The 22723-nt window shown below is 45.0% G+C and overlaps 1 protein-coding gene across 3 annotated transcripts in view; it reads right to left on the reverse strand.

The window, feature by feature from the left end:
* Window positions 1-2596: 2596 nt before the first annotated feature.
* The window catches only part of LOC111980372 (galactosylgalactosylxylosylprotein 3-beta-glucuronosyltransferase 1-like), a 68846-nt gene continuing 48719 nt past the window's right edge, over window positions 2597-22723 (reverse strand). For 2 of the 3 annotated variants that reach the window (XM_070449343.1, XM_024011096.2), the window contains 5 exons: window positions 7317-7465; window positions 6113-6633; window positions 5447-5743; window positions 4851-4956; window positions 2597-4431 (listed from right to left, as the gene is read on the reverse strand). In XM_070449343.1, the coding sequence (XP_070305444.1) occupies window positions 4870-4956; window positions 5447-5743; window positions 6113-6633; window positions 7317-7434 (1023 nt within the window). In that variant the 5' untranslated portion in view covers window positions 7435-7465 and the 3' untranslated portion in view covers window positions 2597-4431; window positions 4851-4869. The remainder of the gene's footprint in view (window positions 4432-4850; window positions 4957-5446; window positions 5744-6112; window positions 6634-7316; window positions 7466-22723) is intronic. The other variant, XM_024011097.2, reaches the window with a different exon arrangement.

Consider the following 22723-nt stretch of genomic DNA (forward strand, 5'->3'; position numbering starts at 1 on the left):
TGTTTATATCCCAGGACAAATTAGCTAGCAACAGCAAGCTAGCTAAATAGGACAAATTAGCTAGCAAGTGCAAGCTAATTAGCTAAATTGCCATAAATGTTTCATGCTTTTCAACCTGTCCCCAAATTAATATAATTGGTTCAAAGTTTGTTTTGATATTTTAACCTGCGTGTCGTGATCGCGTTTGGGTGGGGGGACAAAATTAATTTATGCACGATGGTGCACGCGCACAGCCGGTTGGGTTCCATGTAGACTTTCCAGGAGATACTGACCCTATTGTTATAAGGTAAAATTTGGATGAACAGTGGCATATCCCATCCCTGCACTGAGGTATGTTTTCCAACCCATATCTTGCGCTGGCTCCACAGTGTCTTAATGTAATTATGATTGCATTCACACAACAGTGCAAATCAGTGTAAACAAGAGTAATGTAGGGTCGGTATCTTCTGGGAATTCTTAGACCACCTTTTGCAAAACCTTAAGTACAATGTCATTGGTAAATACAATATTCACTGTTAAGTGTTTTGGTCATAGAATATTAACACATTGTATTCTTCAGAAGAGAAAGGTGTGCAATTGTGTTCACTGTTTCTGGCAATCAGTAAATACTACTGCATGAAATTCTAAATCAACCCATCAGTGTATACCATGTACACATACTGTAGGGAATGCAGATAAAGTTGGGTTACTCCCAGGGGCGAAAATCTGATATCAACCTTGGAGGGGAACATTACATTACATTTTCTCAAGAGCAATTCCGTGAGGGGGACACCAAAAGTAGTGCTGTAACACATAGCCTACGTTGTAATATGTTAAATGTATATTGAGAAACCATAAATTCCTATCAAACTGAATAATTGATAGGTACAGTAGTTAACTGAAGGGGTTAACCAACTTGTTAAAATGTTTAAATCATTATAATACTACTATAATAATAGTTATAGCCAGTGCTCCTTACCAGTCCAGTATGTATGCAGTATTCGTACTTACAACTAGCAATATCAGAAAGGCCAGTAGGTAGCAATGTACTGTACACTGTATGGGTTGTAGTTATTCAAAATACAATGAACATGGTGTGATCTCATCTAAAATAATCTCCATTGAAACCATCACAAAGTTAGTCTCCGTATTGAATTGACCTTTTAATTTGACTTTTTCTGATACAATTTATTAGTCATTAAATGTTCCACTGGCCTGAGTCTACTACAATATCTTTACAAGAACAAAAAGCTTTTAATAAGTACAGTTCATAAAGCAAAATAACTACTTCCATGAAAAACCAAATAAATCAAACAAAATATCCTTCAGTCAGTGTCTCAACTCTTCAAACAGCAGCTATGGACAAGTTGTCGCACAAAGTATGCAATTTTAAATAAAATAACATGAAATAAATAATTTGTAAGTGTACTGTCGTGTACTGTCATGTACTAAAAACTACTCTCCTCTAGGCTGCTTAGTACCCGCTCATACTGCCCTAGCACAGCTCTAATAGCAGTATTCCGCACAGTCCACCTTGTTTGGACATAGGGTTTCCGGGTGGGCAGTGTGTTTCTTTGGACGTGGCAATTGATTCAAACATGCTCTTAAACTTTCCTGACTGGCCATAGAGGACACCTAACTGATGGACCCAAGAAAGGGAATCCGGATCAGTGGGGAGGCTGAGTAGCCAGCCTGTGTAATCAGATTTACACAGTGTGCTTCCACAAATGGACTAGAGGGCTAATGGCTGCTGCCTTCTCACAATTGCCTGTTGCACCTGTGTATTTTCCTGCCATGTTTGAGGCACCATCCGTAACTCTGCCCACGTGAATGCCAGCTTACATAGGGCAAATTGAGCCTCAACAACACTTCAGTTGCCACTTTCGCAATGCCCTCGCCTGCGTCTCCGACACCCTGTATAGCCCAATAAACTCCTCGTGAGGGCAAGGTCATGGTCAACATAATGCAAAAGACACTCTCCTGTTCAGCACCAGAGACATCTTGAGTACCATCAACAATTAATGAAAATTGTACAATCGGAGAGACCTAATCTCAGCTGCAATGCCTCGAATGATGTGTATTGGCCATGATGTTCAGAATTTCATTCTGTGCTTTGGGCCTCTTGAAACGTCAACACTCTGGTTGGCAAGAGTTTGCGGTTAAAAATTGATTGGGTGTGGCTGATATTGGTTTTGTGCCATCACTGAGGTAACTGGACAATGCTGTGCCACTGTCCCCTATACTGGTGCTGCTGGCAACAAGGGTGACACCTGGTCCTGCGCGTGGCTGGACATTGTTCTCTGAGAAGTCTCTCTCCCTGGCTCTTTCCCTTTCACCACCCTCACAGACTCAGTCTGTCTCCTAGAAAAGAAATAAGGTGTTTGCCGTACTCCTAACTACCGTACCCCAAACTACTCACACTTAATCACAACAGCAATACCATTGCCATAACAAATCTTAGTTTAGTCATCAGTTTAAGTTGAGAGCGGGGTATCCATGGCATTTTCCAATTATTGTCCCTATTTTACAAGTAAAAAAATTGAGAACCTTTCATAATTGTGCCAAACAAAAAACTCACAAACTTACCTTGAGACATAAAAATGTAAACATTGCTATGGCGCGATTGACTGGATTAACCTCACGTCAGTTACGTACATGTGCCTTTCGGACAGTAGATACGAACACTCTATTACCTTGCCAGCTAAAGAACTGGCAGTGGATCAAACCATTGTGAGGCAAAGGGCGGGGTGGTCGCAATCTTTTGAAACTTAAAAAGGCGCTATTAAGTGTCTATAATCAGCACAACTGCTTTCATTGCGTATTATTAATATTATTGAAATTACATAGTTATGTTTACAGTGATAGATTGGGGGGGACAAATCATATTTTTCCCAGGATGGGGGGGTCGTGTCCCCCCTGTCCCCCCTGGGATTTCCGCCTATGGTTACTCCTAAGTTATCCTCTCCAAAATTGTGACCTTCCATTATAGAGGTTTTGCTTTGAGGCCTCCCTATACATTCATACCAGTTGTATTCTTCCATTGTATTCACCTTTCCTTATTTCTATTTTGGATTGTGTTTCTGTGCGCCAATGGAGTCTACAAAGCCTGGTTTGCTCATAGTTATGTATTGACTATGGAATGGAATTGGATTGTGATGATACCGATGAATCCTGCACACAATGTGCTTATTTTGTTTCTTATCAGGAATATATTTGATTTAATGTGTATGAAATTGTTTGGTGAAATATGCATAAAAGGAGAGTAATTGCACATAATTCTGCACTTTTGGATAGTTGTACTTACAATTTTGATCATCATGATTTAGTAACTGCAAGGAAAATGTATTGATCTACTGGGATTTTTTTCTCGTGTCTACTTGGACTCGAGATAAGTATGGTTGTGTTCATCTTTTTGCAGGCAGTCGTGTTGTTTTGATGAGTTTATTAGCAATTTTGAATGTACAATTTTAGTTTTGATTTAATGTATTTATATTTTGAGAAGTCAACTACATTTTGGTAAGGCAACCATTTACTGTTTTGCGAAAAGCCACAGAGTTCTGTCTTGTGAACTCTGTTTTGAAAATCGATTGTTAAAAAAAATGTTTGTATGTGATTGAGAAACTGTAACAGACAACAGACCCTGATCTTAAAGTGCTGATATAAATCAGTAGTGTTATATGATCAGTAAAAGATGTGCAACAGCAAATAAAAGCTGCCATTACAGTACGGGGGTTATGCTAAATCAATGTTCCTACACTGATTACTCTGTGCGTGTATGCGTGCGGATGTTTGTGTGCAGACGTGTATGTGTGTGAGACGTGTTCTAATTAGTGATAGGTTTGAGGGAGCAGAGCTGTCTGAATAGCTTAGTGTTTTACAATGGGATGTGGGAAGGGTTCATGTCCTCTCCAGATCAGTCTGTCAGTCAATGCTGACTCCAGTCAGACAAGACCTACTTTATCCAGCTCTGTTCTGCACCCCAAGTACAGTCCGCTCCACAACAAAAGGAGCCTAATCACCAACAGACAAAAGCCATTCGGGGCCCCTGATTGATTCAGTTTGGTCCAGTGCCTGGTTACGATCATGTTGGTTTGTGTCAGCTGGGTTAAGGACGCTTCCTGTTGACCACTGTATGAAGCCATCCTGTTGTCTGAACCGCCGACAGTCTTTTGTTTTAAGTTGCACTCTGGCGACTGGCGAGCTCCTTGTGGGCGTCTTCCATTGATGCATCAGATAAGCGCTTAGCTAGATACAGTGTCACCATCTTCCATGAATCTGTGCTTTGATATTCTATGCCTGTATTGATACGTAGCTGTGTACTGCTTGTAGTAGACAATAAGGCTGTCTGACTCCCTTTACAGTCGTATTACAGTAAATATATATTTCACCCTGATCCTGCTTGCCTGGAGCTTGTCTTTTGTCAGTCTGTTTGGAATCCCAGCCATATATAACCTGCAATAACACAATGGTATATTGGCTTAGGAGATGTGTAAAGAAAATACGTAATCAACAATTATTCCATCATTACTACCAACCACGGAGAGAATAGTTTAGAAGAAACTAAAGACAAAACTACATTAATAAAACTATCCATCTTTTGTAGGGATCTTCTGTCAAGTTATGAGATGAAATCATAACATCCCTGTTATACAAATTCAGACAGATTCGGCAAAGCTTTATACTATGAATAATAATACAATATTAAAACCTTTCGTGGAAATAATAAGCTCACAGGGGTTCAGAAAGCCAGGTTGGCCCTCAGACATAGGGTAGCGAAATTCCGGTAACATCTGCAAAATCTGGGAACTTTGGGAAAGGTACCGGAATTTTGCAAACTTAATTAATCCCAGACCCAATAACTTTCTTATTACCTGTGCTCCAAAATAAGTTTCATATCTCCACGTTGGAGTCCGTAAATCCTTTCTTTCCCTCATTCACCAGGACAGGCTTCTCTGTCCTAGTGTGCCACACAAGTACCTGTTTGGGGCGGGGGGGAGGTTCAAGTAAAAAGGGTGGAAAAGTTAGTTGAAAGTAGTTGAAAGCATTTTTATACCGCTTTAATGTTAGCTAGGCTAGAGGTTAGGCTTAGGGGTTAAGGCTAGGAGTTAGTGTAAAGGGTTAAGCTTGGGGTTAGCTAACATGCTAAGTAGTTGCAAAGAAGCAAAACATGGAAGTAGTTGCCCGTGAGGAGTTTCGAACACGCAACCTTTGGGTTGCCTGACATTTGCATTATACGGCTACCATCCACAGCGACCAACCACCTTTCTTGAATTTTTGCCTGAAGTAACATTCTGTCTTATGTAACCATATTAAACAAATCATACTAATTTGACTGTCCTGGATTTTCATTTACTATGTTACATCTATGAGACCAGCCTGACCCAGTGGGAATCAAACCCACAACCCTAGCATTGCAAGCAACATACTCTATTAGCTGAGCCACACAGGACAACTCTTAGTTCCTTACCTTAGTGCAATTAGCAGCCTTGGGCTCCAGGTCGCTGAGGGTGACCAGCTCCCGCAGTAAGCTGCTCTCCTGGTATCCTCCCTTGACTCCCCGCAGCTTGAAGTAGGCCTGAGGCTTAAAGAGAATGAGGCGGAGGTTCACCGCAAACCCAGCCATGTCTATGGCAAAGGGTCGGTTGGGGTCAAACACAGTCTTCCAGCCGTAAACCTTGCCCAGGGTATTGACTTTAGGGGACTCGTACCGCAGGCCGCCCACAAAGGCTACAGGCCACACAGACACCTTCCTTGTTGAACGCATCTAGACGAGGAAGGAGAGAGAGGGTAGAGCCCATGGAGATCCTATGATATTAGTGCTCTATGTAATTCTATGGGTGGAGAAGGATCAATAAGTATTCATTTTCCGATATATGATTTTATGTGAGGAAATAGCTATTTTAATTTGTATCATATTGAAATATCAGAATTCATGTTTATAAACTTTGTTTAAGGCAGGTGTCAAGTGATGCCTATGTGTTGAGGCTGTGCATTTATCTAGTGGCATATTGTAAGGAGCCATGCTCTTTATTTAATTATACTAGTGCGCACTGAAACCAAACATTTTGCCTGTTTTGGTAGCTAAAGAGAAAACAATTCTGTACTGCACAACATCTCTCCTTGTTCCACTCACCTCCTCAAACAGATCCAGACTATAGGTGTTATCATCGTCTGCAAAGTAGACGATACCAGGCTGGCTGTTGCTGTTGTTGGGGCTGAAGGTCTCTCTAAGCCAGCGCAGAGCCAGGTTCCTCTGCATGGTTCCCCGGGGTATCCTGGGGTCCCTCATGTCCCCACGCAGCTTATAGTTCCTGGGTGTCTCCACATTAAGGTGGGTGTAGTTCAGGCCTGTTTCCTGAAGGAGCCTGGTGACTAGCGGGGTTTGTCGCTGAGAGTCCTCAACCAGGATCCAGTGCAGGTTGGGCACGTGGAGGAAGGTGTTGGCCAGACGGGTCAGCTCTGCCTTCTGGACCGGCCGGCTGTAGGTTGGGGTGACGACGTGGAGGGTGGGGAGGACATCAGACCAGGGCGGCTGGCGGCTGTAGACGTACTCGGTGCGCACAACCTCCACAATGTCCTTGCTGTTCTCTGAGGTGCAGGACTCCTTGAGGGTGAAGGTGTTCCGGGAGTCTCGCCGACTCTCATGTCTGTCATCTGAGAATGGGAAAGAAGTTTTTGGTATAATAAACGCTTATAGACTCTATAGGAACTGTACGTTTCCATAGAGATGGCCTTCGTAGAGAGAGAGGAGGCATCTAATCGTGCAAGTAGTCTTCTTAGTCTGTTGTAGTTAGATTTCAGTCAAAAGGTTTAATGAACGTGTCGTTCTGAAATCTAACTCCATACTCTTTTGTTAGACATGTAATCTCCTTGTGATAAACATAATATACTCATCACTAACTTATAAAGTAATGAATTAGATGTCAGACTAATATCAGTCAGTTAAAGGTGTGAATCCAATTAGATTAGAGAAATTAATATTGTGGACAATCAATTTTCTACTGATAGTGCTCAAATTGATAGCGGCCTCATGCCACGGTCTCACAAAATGACAATATTTTCTTTCATACACTGATGAAGTGTTCAGCTCATTATGAACAAAAACCTTTTGCCATTGTGTTAAAAGTCTTGCAATAGAAAATGCAGCATATTCTGATAAAAAGTTAAGTGGTGGGAAAATGTAAAAAACTAAGCTGGGAAATCATGTGTAGACGTTCTTTTTAATCATGTATTTTAAGTGTACTTATTAAATGGAGCATCCCAGAATAAACCAAACATGCTCCTCTACTCAACTGACTAACCATAAAACCCCCTACATGGGGAAATTGAGGAATGACCTTTACACTTTCGAGCAGCTAGTAGAGGGGTGATGGCACTCTGATGCCAAACAGTGATAAGTAGCGTCCAAGGCAACACGATCAACACGATGGCCAGAATGTCTCGTCTCTTCGGCATCTCCGGGGTCAAACCAGAGCCACGTCATTACCTGCAACACACAGTTTTGGTTAAGAAAGGGTAAGACAATTATACTAAGCTCATGTAGCATTTATTAGTAATATTCATCAATAATCAATGGGTAGCCATTTTATCATTAATTGAGAACTTTAACAGCAGAATATTTTAGACTCTGTGCCTTGAAGATAAATACCAGGTGTTATTTCTGGATGGATTTCTGAACAATGGCTTCAGTATAAAGCGTTGAACTTAAAGAATGGGGGACAGCGATCCTCCACTTTTCAAACAGACTACAGTGCCTTTGGAAACTATTTAGACCCCTTGACTTTTTCCACATTTTGTAAAATTACAGCCTTATTCTAAAATTGAGGAGGATTCTTTTTTTAAATCAATCTACACACAATACTTCATAATGACAAAGCAAAAGCAGGTTTTTATTCATTTTTGCTAATAAAAATGAAATTACATTTTACATAAGTACTCAGACCCTTTACTCAGTACTTTGGGCAGCACCTTTGGTAGTGATTACAGCATCAAGTCTTGGGTATGACGCTACAAGCTTGGCACACCTGTATTTGGAGAGTTTCTCCCATTCTTCTCTGCAGATCTTCTCAAGCTCTGTCAGATTGGATGCTCCACATCTATTTTCAAGTCTCTCCAGAGATGTTCGATCAGGTTCAAGTCCGGACTCTGTCTGGGCCACTCAAGGACATTTAGAGACTTGTCCCGAGGCCACTCATTCGTTGTCTTGGCTGTGTGCTTAGGGTCGTTGTTCTGTTGGAAGGTGAACCTTCGCCCCAGTCTGAGGTCCTGAGCGCTCTGGAGCAGGTATTCATCAAGGATCTCTGTACTTTGCTCCATTCATCTTTCCCTCAATCCTGACTAGTCTCCCAGTCTTTTCCACTTAAAAACATCCCCCTGACCAAGGCCCTTCTCCCCCGATTGCTCAGTTTGGCCGGGTGGCCAGCCTTAGGAAGTCTTGGTGGTTCCAAACTTCTTCCATTTAAAAATTATGGAGTCCACTGTGTTCAATGCTGCTGACATTTTTTGGTACCCTTCCCAAGATCTGTTCCTCGACACAATCCTGTCTTGGAGCACTACGGACAATTCCTTTGACCTCATGGCTTCATCTCAAGGATGATCAATGGAAACAGGATGCATCTGTCTCATAGCAAAGGGTCTGAGTACTTATGTAAATATAGTATTTCCATTTTTTTTTTTTATACATTTGCAAAAAATGTATTAATTACCCCATTAATTATGGGGTATTGTGTGTAGATTGCTGAGGATTGAAAAAAAATGTAATCCATTTTTGAATAAGTCTGTTACGTAACAAAATGTGTAAAAAGTCAAGGGATCTGAATACTTTCCTAAGGCACTGTATATTCAGCCAGCTCATAGTCAGAGAATGGAGGGGTTGACCAGTGGTGGAGCTACAGTAGCCACCGTCTAATGGGTGATCACGTGTGAATTAGCCACATGCTTAACCCTCCATTAATAAGGAGCTGTCGCTCCGAGTCTAGTTCTGCAAAGATAAAGCGTTTGCTAAGAAACCTGCTTTCCCATCAAAGCCATTGCACACCAGATAATAGGTCAGACAGCTGCAAGCTTTTTTTTATTTCTACCTTATAGAAAAGCATGCTGGAACACTACATAAAGAATACCTCACATTGCTAATGATCAGATTTTTTTTTTTTTACTGTAATATCCTATGTTTCGGAGTTGTGGCTGAACAATGACATGGATGATATATACACCTCACTGGCTTTTCCATGCATCGTCAACATTTACTTTTGATAATTAAGTATATTTAAAACCAAACACCTTTTTTAGAATTTTACTCAAGTAGTATTTCACTGGGTGACTTTCACTTTTACGACTAGTAATTTTCTATTAAGGTATCTTTTAATCAAGTATGACAATTGAGGACTTTTTCCACCACTGCAGACGACTGTGTGATCTCGCTCTCCGTAGCCAATGTGAGTAGCACCTTTAAACAGGTTAATGTAACGGATGTGAAATGGCTAGCTAGTTAGCGGGTACGCGCTACTAGCGTTTCAATCAGTTACGTCACTTGCTCTGAAACCTAGAAGTAGTGTTGCCCCTTGCTCTGCAAGGGCCGCGGCTTTTGTGGAGCGATGGGTAACGACGCTTCGTGGGTGACTGTTGTTGATGTGTGCAGAGGGTCCCTGGTTCGCGCCTGTGTCGGGGCGAGGGGACGTACTAAAGTTATACTGTTACATTAACATTCACAAGGCCGTGGGGCATATTACCAGGATGAGTACTCAGAGCATGCACTGACCAGCTGGCAAGTGTGTTCAAGTATATTTTCAACCTCTCCCTGGCCCAGTCTGTAATACCTACATGTTTCAAGCAGACCACCATAGTCCCTGTGCTCAAGAACGACATGGTAACCTGTCTAAGTGACTATCGCCCCGTAGCACTCACATCTGTAGCCATGAAATGCTTTGAAAGGCTGGTCATGGCTCACATTAACACCATCATCCCAGACAGCCTGGACCCACTCCAATTTGCATACCGCCCCAACAGATCCACATGATGCAATCTCTATTGCACTCCACACTTCCCTTTCCCACTTGGATAAAAGGAACACCTATGTGAAAATGCTGTTCAGCCTTCAACACCATAGTGCCCTCCAAGCTCATCACTAAGCTCATGACCCTGGGACTGAACACCTCCCTCTGCAACTGGATCCTGGACTTCCTGACGGTCCGTCCCAGGTGGTGCGGGTAGGCAACCACACATCAGCCATACTGATCCTTAACATGTGAGCCCCTCAGGGCCACATCGACAGGCCTGTAGTGGAGAGGGTTGAGAGCTTTAAGTTCCTCGGTGTCCACATCACTCCCTGCCATCCAGGACCTCTATACCAGGTGGTGTCAGAGCACTGGCGTAACGCAGTTTATCTGGACTCCCGCAAGGTTGGCGTTTGGCCCCCTTCCCCCTCCCTAAAATAAAATGTGTCAGCCACACAAAATATAGACTACCGATCGCTGTCCATGGTGCTGAAATTGAGACATGTCTATGCGGCTGCATGCCTATTGGCTTTCAGTTGTTGATAGGCTTTCAGTTGTGCTACGGCATGTATAGCTTTGCTTTAGCTAATGGATAAATGTGTATTGGTAGGCCTATTTGGTTGTAATTTTCTCATGTTAAGCCTAACATTTCACAAAGCTATACATGGTGTCGCAATGCTGCCATTTTATACTGCTGGCAACAATGTAATTACTTGTTTAGTAATTAAAGTTGGAAATTCAAACATTTCAGATATAAAATAAAAGTTTGATGCAAACGCATACTAATCAGCTACCAATAGATTTTTTGGAATATACAACTGTCCTGCATGACCTATCCTCGCGCTTTCTCCCAGCTTGGATAGAAAGTTGTGCGTAAAACCAGTCTATTAATGCCTAAATTAATCATAGTCAGCCCACCCTCAAAACACTAGTTTACTAGGGATTGTTTCATTATGCAGTGTATGCATAATGTACAGTATACTGTATACTGTATTTAGCTGCTATTTAGTTGCTATTTATAACATGTTTTATAAAAAATTACACATCAAATAATCTAACAATGAGGAAAGAAGTAGTCGACCTGAGGATAAATCCAGCCACTATTTATTATTGAACTCAGCGGGTTTGTCTGGCTGATAGCCTACAAAAAAATGGTCTGCAATATTCATGGTAAATTAAATTAAATCAAATTAAATCCACTTTGAGAGACTCCCCTGGTCTCCTGAATTCCTCCTTTTTTTGTGTGCAAACGTTTTCACCTTTCCTATACTGGATATTGCCAACCCAGACTTTCCTGAGACAATGTGCATTATACACTGAGTATACAAAACATTAACACCTGCTCTTTTTCACTACAAGACCATGGTACTTGCCTACGGCGCAGCAAGAGGAACTGCCCCTCCCGACCTTCAGGCTATGCTCAAACCCTACACTCCAAGCACTCCATCCATTCTGCCACCTCTGGTCTCTTGGCCGTCCCACCCTGACAGGAGGGCAGCTCCCTGGGGACGACGTTACACCAAGTAACACTTAACTTGATGAAAGCCCACAACCTAAAGAAATGTCTTTCTTCTGGAACCAAGTTACATGTTCCTCAGTATTTTTTAAATTGAACCTTTATTTAACTAGGCAAGTCAGTTAAGAACAAATTCTTATTTAACTGTACACAAACATGCACACAACAAAAGAGAGCAATACCGCGTGGTGCTGGGCCCAGTCAGGTTTTTCACACATTTACCCACTTCCCCGCTGAAAGATCAGCCACAAAATGTTGACACCATTGAAACAGGTTGTAATCAAGCCCTGGTCTCCAGCATTGGAACAGAAGATGAATACCTTGTGCTGTAGTGTCAGGTTGGACTACTCAAAATCCTCTTGGTTCTGATACATACACACACAATCGCAAGCTTTGCAGGTCGATCAATCCATTTAAATACCTCTCACACCCTACAGTAACCTGCAGATGATGACAGAACCTTCATAAATCAGTAGAAAGTTAATAGCCTTTTTTTTACACTTTATGTAGTGACCTGTAATACCTAGTTTGAAGTGAGACACTTTCGGTTATTCATAACACATCCATAAAGACTCTATATCTGTCACGCCCTGACCATAGAGAGCCCTTGTTTCTCTATGGTGTAGTAGGTCAGGGCGTGACTAGGGGGTATTCTAGTTTATAATTTCTATGTTGTTTTCTAGTTTATATTTTCTATGTTGGTGTTTTGTATGATTCCCAATTAGAGGCAGCTGGTAATCGTTGTCTCTAATTGGGGATCATATTTAAGTAGCTATTTTTCCCACCTGTGTTTGTGGGATATTGTTTGTGCATGTGCACCACGTAGTCACGTTTAGTTGTTAGTATATTGTTATATTTTGTTTTGTTTAAGTTTCTCTTTGAATTAAATATGTGGAACTCAACATCCGCTGCGCCTTGGTCCCATTCTTACACCAGCCGTGACAATATCAAATATTGCATGACTTAATTTAAAGTCAGACCCCTTTGGTCATTGATAAAAAAATAAGCAATCAAAGAGCAAACAATTCACACAATGAAACAATGTATGTGCGATAATTAGCAGAAGACATTCTGGAGAGTTGAGTGCATGGATTCTGGAGAGAGACACGCCATATCTTCGCCATACACCCCTCCCCTTCTTCTTGTTGCAACATTTTAACCTATACTCAAGACACATTATATATCTTCACACATATTTTAGATGATTATCAGTGACAGCTGCAACTCAATCAGCTAGACCTATTGTCACCAGCTCTACCGAAAATGCGGGCTATAATTTTGGCAAAACATCAATTTACTTTAGGGGATTCCAGCATTCTAAGAGCCAGTTTATGCTTGAGCCGAAAATGTGGTCGGACGCACCGTATGGATGGTATGACACAATTGCGGCGCCTCCAGAGGCAGGCAGAGGCCAAATTGAGCTCTGTAGCGCATTGCTGTGCACCTCTCAAATTCTGTAACAATGCGGAGCGCTCCATATAACTCTGCATTGACATGATTGGTATAAACACAAACTCACTTCCTTGACAACTTCCTTCACAACAGCTTTGACTTCTGCAGAGGACATATCAGCATAAATGCTGCATGGACAATGCAGACGTCAGATTGACCATGCACCAATACATGCTAACTTTCCTTTCTTATTCACAAGAGGCTGAAACCAGAGATCTGTATGTAATGACAAGATGCTAACTTCTCCGCCCTAACAATGGGAGTCTTTGTCCCAAAGGCTGAAAACGGTATGACATGCCATACTCTTTTGGTCCAGACCGTATCAGATACATTGTCTACAAATACCGTTTCGCTCACTCGGATGAATTAACTTAGATTGATGCATCTTTCTGTCCACGCACATCTCGGTCAAATAAATGAACAATATTTCAATATTTCATCTGGATGGGCAAGGATGTATGGTAGGGCGGGCCAGGCACCATAAGGCCTGCCCATAATGCTAGACCTGCTGTTCTGATGAAAAAAGGGGGGGGGGGTGCAACTCAATATTAGGAATGTGTGCCTAATGTTTGGTATACTCAGTGTATGTCCATTGTGCTGCACGCAATTTAAACTTAGTCTTGAATGATGCATGCCAATATATACCGGAGATAAGGGACTGTTGATTTTGCAACCACACAACTCAAACACCGGTTCACCAGCATGAACAAAATTGCAAACAACTTTTTTTGTTCAAGCCCTCAGATGATAATCTGTTTGCATCTGGCAATTCATTGTATGTCCAGTATTCAGATGACCTGTCCCTAGAACTTCCTATACAGTTCATCTCTTTCTGTAACGTGTTAAGGCCGGCAATTAAGGAGAATGAGAGGCTTGATTAAAGATGTTGCAGAATGCTGTATTTGAAGCACCACTCCTTTCTGCCCAGTTTCCCTGATGTTGCTACTTGCAAGCAAGCTGTTTTTACCATCCCTGTAACTGTCTCTTCTGCAGAGAATTAGTTTTCTAAACTAAAACTCATGAATAACTAGCCAAGAAGCATTAGGCTCTGTCGTGTCTTTGGCATCGTTAAAACTGAAGACTTATTTATCAAATAACTCTCTGTACTTATTATTACGCGATTAAACTGATTAATCATGTAACTGTAATGAACTAGGAAGTCGGGGCACCAAGGAAAATATTCAGATTACAAAGTTATAATTTTCCTAATATAACATTCAGATATTTTACTTCAGCCGAAGTCGGTCCCTCTCCTTGTTCGGGCGGTGTTCGGCGGTCGACGTCACCGGTCTTCTAGCCATCGCCGATCCACCTTTCATTTTCCATTTGTTTTATCTTGTCTTCCCACACACCTGGTTTCAATTCCATCATTACATGTTGTGTATTTAACCCTCTGTTTGTCCCATGTCCTTGTCCGGAAATTGTTTATTGTAGTGCTTGTGCACGTTATGCTGGTGTGTAACGGGTTTTGTTTACCCATTGATTTACGGTTCTGTTTACGGTGGTTTTGTTTATTTACTGCGCCGTTGGAAATCAGTTTTTGCTCTCCTGCGCCTGACTTCTCTGCTGCCAGTACGCACCCCCTACACTGATCAATTAGTCTTCGAATTAATTAATTATTATTTACCTCACGTTAGTCTCATTCCAAACGTCATAAATTGTTGGTTATCTGCACGAACCCAGTCTTCACTATGAGTCATCCATACATCAATTGTCTTAAATCCTTTATTTACTAACTAAGTAATTCACAGAAATGCATAACAAACAGTAGATATGGCTACAAGGAAATAATAGTGTATGTGCCCTAGTGGGCTAAACCGGCATCGCGGCTTGGTGGACAAAAGACTGAGATGAGACACTACAAAGTTGATAATTATAACAATTGAAATGCTAATCCTTTGCACATGAATGATCACTCATTTGGGAATAATTGCAATCAATATATATATTTACGCTCAGTGTGTCATCGGGATCTCTGTTGAAAAGTTTGTTTCTGTTGGAGAGTTTGTCTGCCCTCTCTCTCTCTTTGCCGTGGTTAGAATGGATAGTTCAGAGTAACTGTCACGAATCCCGCTTCATGAGTCTGTGTTTGCCTGTGTTTCTGTCCTGGAGTGTGTTTCCGGTATCCTGGAACGCACCCTGTCTGGTTGCCGGGCGAATTAGCTTGTTGGGAGATCGATGTTCACCCGCACCTATATCCCATCAGTAATCTGCACACCTGTCCTGATCATCACCTCTCCCCTTCAAAAGCTCTGACCTGACATCCATTCCCTGCCGGATCGTTAGGCCACGAAATTCCCCGGAACCCATACTCCATTCCTGTCTGCTCGTCGCCAGTGTGTTTGTTATCATTGGATCTGACTATCCACTCCCATCAACTCACCTCGCTGTCCGCTCCTCACCGGAACTATCTACCTCCACGTTCTCATTGATTAATAATACTCACCATCTTTTTACTCACCTTGTCTGGTCTGCTTCTGGTCCAATTCTGGTAAACCCTGACAGAACGATCTGGCCAGTGATGAACCCAGCGGACCTGGACTCCGTTTGCCATGCATTACCCAGCAGGAGAAGATGTTGGGACAACACAAACACGGCGCTACCACGAGATAGCGGGTTCAATCGGACTTATCGGATAGATTAACGAGTATCCAGGATCAGCTCAGGTTGCCGGCGGATCATCCACCACCTGTTTCACCCATATCACCTGCGATTCGGGAGCGGGTTCCTTCCGTGAGCCAAGGTTCCGACACCGGATAAGTACGAGGGAGATCTGGGAGGATGCCGTTCATTTTCTTTTGCAGTTGGGTTAGTTTTTGATCTGCAGCCCTACTCTTACGCCACAGATAAGGCTAGGATGCTTTTGTTATTGAGCTGCTGCGTGTAGAGCTCTGGAATGGGCTTCAGCTGTTTGGGAACGACGGAACACCTGCATGACGTCATACCAGGGTTTCACGGCAGAGATGAGAAAGCTTTTTGACCATCCAGTCCGAGGTAAGGACGCAGCTAACGTTTGTTCTCTCTTCGCAAGGAGCTCTCAGTGTGGCAGACTTTGTGATAGAATTCAGGACATTGGCTGTGGAGAGTGGTTGGAATGAGGAATCACTACAAGCGTTTTTTTACCAGGGGTTGTCGAGCAACTCAAGGACGAGCTGATCTCCTATCCAGAGCCTAGTGACCTAGATAGTTTGGTCACCTTAGCTATTCGGGTAGATATAGAGTCCGAGAGAGAAGGAGGGAGAAGAAGTGGGGTCCATCTAATCAATCTGAGACTCGGTTACCATTCGGGTCAGGAAATGGACCAGAACGGGTTGATCATTTTCCTTCACACGGGATAAGTGGAGGAGTTCTGCCGCCAGATCCTGAACCTATGCAAGTGGGGCGGCACGGGTTAACTAAGGATGAGTGCCAACGTAGACGTGAGACCAACAGCTGCCTTACTGTGGTAGTTCGGGACATTACATCTCCGTTTGTCCTCAGCGCCCGTTAAACTGCTCGGCTCGTTAAGTTTGGGAGGTTTGTTAGGAGCCAGTTTCACTCTCAAGAGCCCTGTCAGACCTCGTTTTCCTGCTACCCTCATAAATAAAGATCAGAGTTTAGCGATTAACGCTTTCATCGATTCAGGTGCCGATGACAGCTTCATTGATGCCGACTTAGTGGAACAGCTGGGGCTTTCAAGGAGCATATTACCGGAAGCCATTGAAGCAACCACTCTGAACGGCAGTGTTCTGGCACGGATCACTATGAGGACTGAACCGGTTAAGATGTTGTTGTCGGGGAATCATTCAGAGGTTATTTCTTTTTTCATTTTGCCTTCCCCCATGTACCTCTGGTTCTTGGATACCCCTGGCTAAGAGAACACAATCCTTCGTTCGATTGGGTGACTGGTAAGGTAACTAGTTGGAGCATTGAGTGCCATGCTAACTGCCTCAGGACTGCCTGTTCTCACGCTGTCCCCAGTCGGGTCAGTGAGTCTGCTCCTCCTGATTTGTCCCTGGTTCCTGAAACATATCACGAGTTGGGTGAGGTGTTCAGTAAGCAGAAAGCTCAGTCACTTCCTCCCACCGACCTTATGATTGTACGATTAAGCTGTTCCCTGGAGCTGCCTTTCCCAAGGGACGGTTATACAGTATTTCTCGACCTGAGCGGGAAGCCCTGAGAGCTACATAAAGGAGTCTCTTGCTGCAGGTCTCATTCGTCCCTCGTCATCACCCCTGGGAGCTGGATTTTTTTTTGTGAGTAAGAAGGATGGCTCTCTTCGACCGTGTATTGATTATCGGGGGTTGAATGATATTACGGTCAAGAACAAGTACCCTTGCCCTTGATGAGCTCCGCTTTCGATTCTTTCAGGGTGCTACTGTGTTTACGAGCTTGATCTACGCAATGCGTATCATCTGGTTGGATCAAAGAGGGGGACGAGTGGTTGACTGGATTCAATACACTATGGGACATTTCGAGTACCAGGTGATGCCGTTTGGACTTTCAACGCTCCAGCAGTGTTCCAAAGTTTGGTGAATGACGTGCTGAGGGATATGATCGGTCTGTTTGTGTTCGTTTACCTGGATGACATCCTGATTTTCTCCAAGGAGCTTTCCAGCCACATCCAGCATGTTAGCAGGTCCTGCAGCGGTTATTGGAGAACCGTCTGTTTGTGAAGGCAGAGAAGTGTGATTTTCACGCCCACACTACATCCTTCCTCGGGTACATCATCTCCAGGGGTGAGATCAAGATGGACCAAGAGAAGGTTCGGGCGGTTCGGGATTGGGCCCAGCCCGGTCACGAGATTGCAGCTCCAGAGATTCCTGGGATTTGCGAACTTCTATCGGAGGTTTATCCATGATTACAGCCGGGTGGCCGCTCCTTAAACTGCTCTGACGTCTTGCACCAGAGTTTTCTGTTGGACTCCTGAGGCAGACCGAGCATTTCTGAACTTGAAGAGCCGATTCACCAACGCCCCAATTCTCTCTCAACCTGACACTTCGCGTCAGTTTGTTGTTGAGGTGGCGCGTCTGATGTGGGGGTGGGCGCCATCCTGTCCCAGCGTAGCTCCACTGACGGTAAACTCCATCCCTGCGCCTTCTACTCTTGTCGTCTTTCACCAGCTGAGAGAAACTACGATGTGGGTAACCGGGAGCTTCTCGCTGTGAGCTTGCCTTGGAGGAGTGGCGTCACTGGTTGGAGGAGCGGAGCAACCGTTTGTGGTCTGGACTGACCACAAGAATCTGGCTTACGTGCAATCGGCTAAACGTCTCAACTCCCGTCAGGCCAGGTGGGCTTTGTTTTTTTGGACGCTTCAATTTTCCCTGACGTTCCGACCTGGGTCGAAGAACGGCAAAGCGGACGCCTTGTCCCGGATGTTCTCCAAGACGGATGAGAGTGGGGCCAAGACTGAGACGATTCCTCCCCAGAACCTTGTAGTGGGAGCCGTTACATGGAGGATTGAGGAGGATGTGATGCGGCCCTTCGGACGCAGCCCGGCCCGGGTAACGGTCCACCCGGTCGGTTGTTCGTGCCTGAGTCGGTCCGTTCTGCTGTTCTTCAGTGGTCCACGCCGCAAGATAGCTTGTCACCTGGCGTTGCTCGGACTATGGCGCTACTGCGCAGACGATTTTGGTGGCCTGCCATGGGAGAAGATACCCGGAGGTTTGTTGCCGCATGTCCTGTTTGTGCTCAGAACAAAAGTACCAATCGGCCCAGCTCTGGGCTTCTTCACCCCCTACCTATTCCTCGGCGACCTTGGTCGCATCTGGCCCTGGATTTTGTCACGGGATTGCCCCTTCTGTTGGGAACACGGTCATTCTGACATTGTGGACAGATTCAGCAAGTTTGCTCATTTTGTCCTCCTGCCAAGCTTCATCTGCCACGGAGACGTCCGAGATTCTGGTTAGGGAGGTTTTCAGGGTCACGGATTGCCCAGGCATTGTTTCTGACCGTGGTCCTCAGTTTACCTCTGCTGTCTGGAGATCCTTCTGTTTGGCCATTGGAGTTACAGTCAGTCTCACTTCTGGATTTCACCCACAATCTAATGGTCAGGCGGAAAGAGCCAACCAGAAGATGGAGTCCACGCTGCGTTGTCTTGTCTCCTCTGATCCACCTCTTGGTCATCTCAATTACCCTGGGTCGAGTATGCCCATATACCCTTCCTTCATCTGCCACTGGGATGTCCCCCTTCCAATGCTGTCGGATACCAACCTCCCTTGTTTCCTTCTCAGGAGAGGGATCTTTCGGTTCCTTCTGTCCAGGCCACATTCGTCGTTGCCACCGGACCTGGCATCGGGCCAGGAAGGTCCTCCTTAGAGTTTTTGACCGGTATAAGATCCAGGCGAATCGTCGCCGTATTCCTGCTCCCGTTATACCATCGGAGATAAGGTTTGGTTGGCTACACGGGATTTTCCTCTACGGACTGAGTCGAGGAAACTGTCACCAAAGTTCATTGGTCCGTTTGTGGTGGATAGAATCATTAACCCTGTTGTGGTCCGACTCAAATTGCCGGCAACGCTTCGAGTACACCCCACATTTCATGTCTCCTGCCTCAAGCCGGTTCTCCTCAGTCCCTGTTGCCCCTCCTCCTCGGCCTCCTCCTCCTCGGATGATCGGAGGTGGTCCTGTCTACACGGTGCGCGCATAATGGATTCAGACGGCGGGGTCGAGGTTTCCAATATCTCGTGGATTGGGAAGGATATGGTCCAGAGGAGAGGAGTTGGATTCCTCGGCGTCAGATCCTTGATGACGACCTGCTTCGTGACTTCTACCGCCTCCACCCTGGCGCTCCAGGTAGTCGCCCGGTGGCGTTCGTCGGAGGGGGGTACTGTCACGAATCCCGCTTCATGAGTCTGTGTTTGCCTGTGTTTCTGTCCTGGAGTGTGTTTCGGTGTCCTGGAACGCACCCTGCTGGTTGCGGGCGAATAGCTTGTTGGGAGATCGATGTTCACCCGCACCTGTATCCCATCAGTAATCTGCACACCTGTCCTGATCATCACCTCTCCCCTTCAAAAGCTCTGACCTGACACCTATTCCTGCCGGATCGTTAGCCAAGAACACATTCACCCGGAACCCATACCCATTCCTGTCTGCTCGTCGCCAGTGTGTTGTTATCCATTGGATCTGCCTATCCACTCCCATCAACTCACCTCCGCTGTCCGCTCCTCCACCCGGAACTATCTACTCCACGTTCTCATTGATTATAAATACTCACCATCTTTTTAACCTTACTTGTCCTGGTCTGCTTCTGGGTCCAATTCTGGTAAACCCTGACAGTAACATTCATTCATGTCGTTATAGAATAGATGTTTCGACGGTTGTCGGTCTTCGCGTTCAATGATACCGAATTCCTAGCTGCAGACTAGTAATTGGCATCAAAGATTTGTTCTTATTCTGTCGGTATCAATAGTCTAAGACTTTAACCACGTGGCATGGTTAAAAGATTCAGCAATCTACTCAAACCTTAGCTTATACTCAGGTTTATGGTCTCTCCTCAAACTTTAGCCCTCTCGTGGTAATCGAGGTAAGCTGGTCTCTACTCAAACCTTAGCCCTCTCGTAGTTATCGAGGTAAGCTGGTCTGAAGTGGGAAAACCCAGGTGGGGGTTTTATTCGGAACATAGAAAAGGGCTGTCCCATGACGCCGGGTCCTGCCTGTGCTCAGGAGGCGGTCCTCTGATTTAGTTGAACTCCAAAGGGAATTGGAGTTTCCTTCATTAAACAGTCTAAAATCACATTACATAATTTCACAAATAGTTTCATCTTTACTCATTCATTTTATACAACAATTAGATGTAAGCCTCATATCTGAGACTGTTGTATAAACAGGATTATGGTAATGTGGCTGTATTGTCTCTCATGAGTTTCACAAAATTGTACCAAACGGACCAGTTCGTAGCTGGATTCTTCACCAATCTTTTATACATTCTCCAGAACATAAATATTGTTTGGTTCTCCAGTTCTGTGAGGTGGAAGAAATTATTTTGTTCTCTCTATGAAACTCACTCTCTCTCTATACTGTCTGGCCATGAGGAAGATTCTCCTCCAGGAATTTACGTGCTCACTGTGTCCAAAGAGGGCAACGTCATGACAGCTCTCTGTCTGATATGTGCTTTTGAACACCTGAGTAAGCTCCACTCAATCCACTGGTGGCATCATACCCTTGACCACGCCATTGGTTCACCGATAACCCCTTATACTTTCAATCAATTACATTTTCAGTCACATTCCTGAAGCCCAATGTCACGTCTACTCCCGCTCCCCCTCTCCAGTGCACAATATCGGCGGTCTACTAATCCCCGTCCTAGCAACCCATCATTACGCAAACCTGGCAACCTTCATTCACACCTGCGTCTAATCATTAGGCACACCTGGACTTCATCACTTCCCTGATTACTTCCCCTTCATTTAGCCCTCTGTTACCATACCCCTACCACGAGTTGTCACAATGAGCTAGCCCTCCAGCCTACCCAGCTGTCCGCCCAGGTCAGTGATGCCCGACTGTCCCTTCCAGAGAAATACGATGGTACTCCATCGAAATGCTGTGGCTTCCTACTCCAGTGCTACCTTTATTTCGTCTATCAGACTGGAGCCCCCACCCCTGAGAGGTCCAAGGTTGCCACGGTCCTTTCCCTGCTGACCGGAAGAGCGTTGGGAGTGGGCTACAGCCATCTGGGAGAGAGGAGAGGAGGAGCTGGGTTCATATGAGAGGTTCGTGGCTCTGTTCAGGGCGGTCTTTGACCATCCTCCAGAGGGTAGAGAGGGTAGAGAGGGAGGTGAGCGACTTTTACAGCTCCGCTGCGGAGTACGCCCTCACCTTTCGCACTGTGGCAGCCTCCAGCGGATGGAATGAGCCGGTGCTCCGCAATCTATTCCACAGTGGACTGCGCGAGTAGGTCCAGATGGAGTTTATGTTGGGATGACAACATATCCTTGGACGCTCTCATCTCGATGGCCATCCATCTGGATAACCTTCTTCGGGAGCGCCGGTGTCCACCTCGCCACCCGCCTCCCTCCTTTGGCTGTCCTGAGGCAGAGCCTGAACCCATGGAGGTAGTGGCCACACAACTCTCTGCAGCGGAGCGGCATCGCCGGAGACAGCTAGGGCTCTGTCCCTATTGCGGCCAAGAGGGGCTTCAGCGGTGTCCGGTGAGCCCTAACGCGGTGTCCACTAGAGTATTCCAGTATCATCGTATTCCGCAAAACCCGTTATGGTTCCTATCTCACTGGCTGGCTGTCCCTCAAGTGTTGTCTCTACAGCTCTAGTGGACTCCAGTGCCGGGGGGAACTTTATCGACCAGGCCTTCCCTCCTCCCTAAACTTAATCTCATAACAGCTCTCCTCTCCTTTTCCTTTCCAAGCCCTAGATGCGCATCCATTGGGATCCGGCACAATTACGCACATCACAGCACCATTCACCATCACCGTGGGACCCATGCACCAGGAAAGTCTTCCCTTCATTACCATCACACCCATACACAAGGTAATACTCGGCCTCCCACAGGTCCAACATCACAACCCCACCATCTCATGGTCGAGCATGAAAAGCTTGGGGACCAGGATGTCGGAAGACCTGCTTCCCTGTACCCTGTGGTTCCATGCCGGTTGAGAGTCCTGTGATTGCCCACCGGCCCATCAATCGGTCCTCCCGTATTGTTGGCCCCGTGTTTTGGGACGTAGATGTGTACATCCACTAGGCTGAGTTCCAACCACTCCAACGCTCTTCCCGACCGGGCCCGCTCCTTGCCCTCGGGGCCGTTCTCCTGGCCGGCGTCATCCTGCGGCTGGAACCGTGCGTCCTGGGG

Source organism: Salvelinus sp. IW2-2015, linkage group LG20, assembly GCF_002910315.2.
Source record: "Salvelinus sp. IW2-2015 linkage group LG20, ASM291031v2, whole genome shotgun sequence".
Classification (NCBI taxonomy): domain Eukaryota; kingdom Metazoa; phylum Chordata; class Actinopteri; order Salmoniformes; family Salmonidae; genus Salvelinus; species Salvelinus sp. IW2-2015.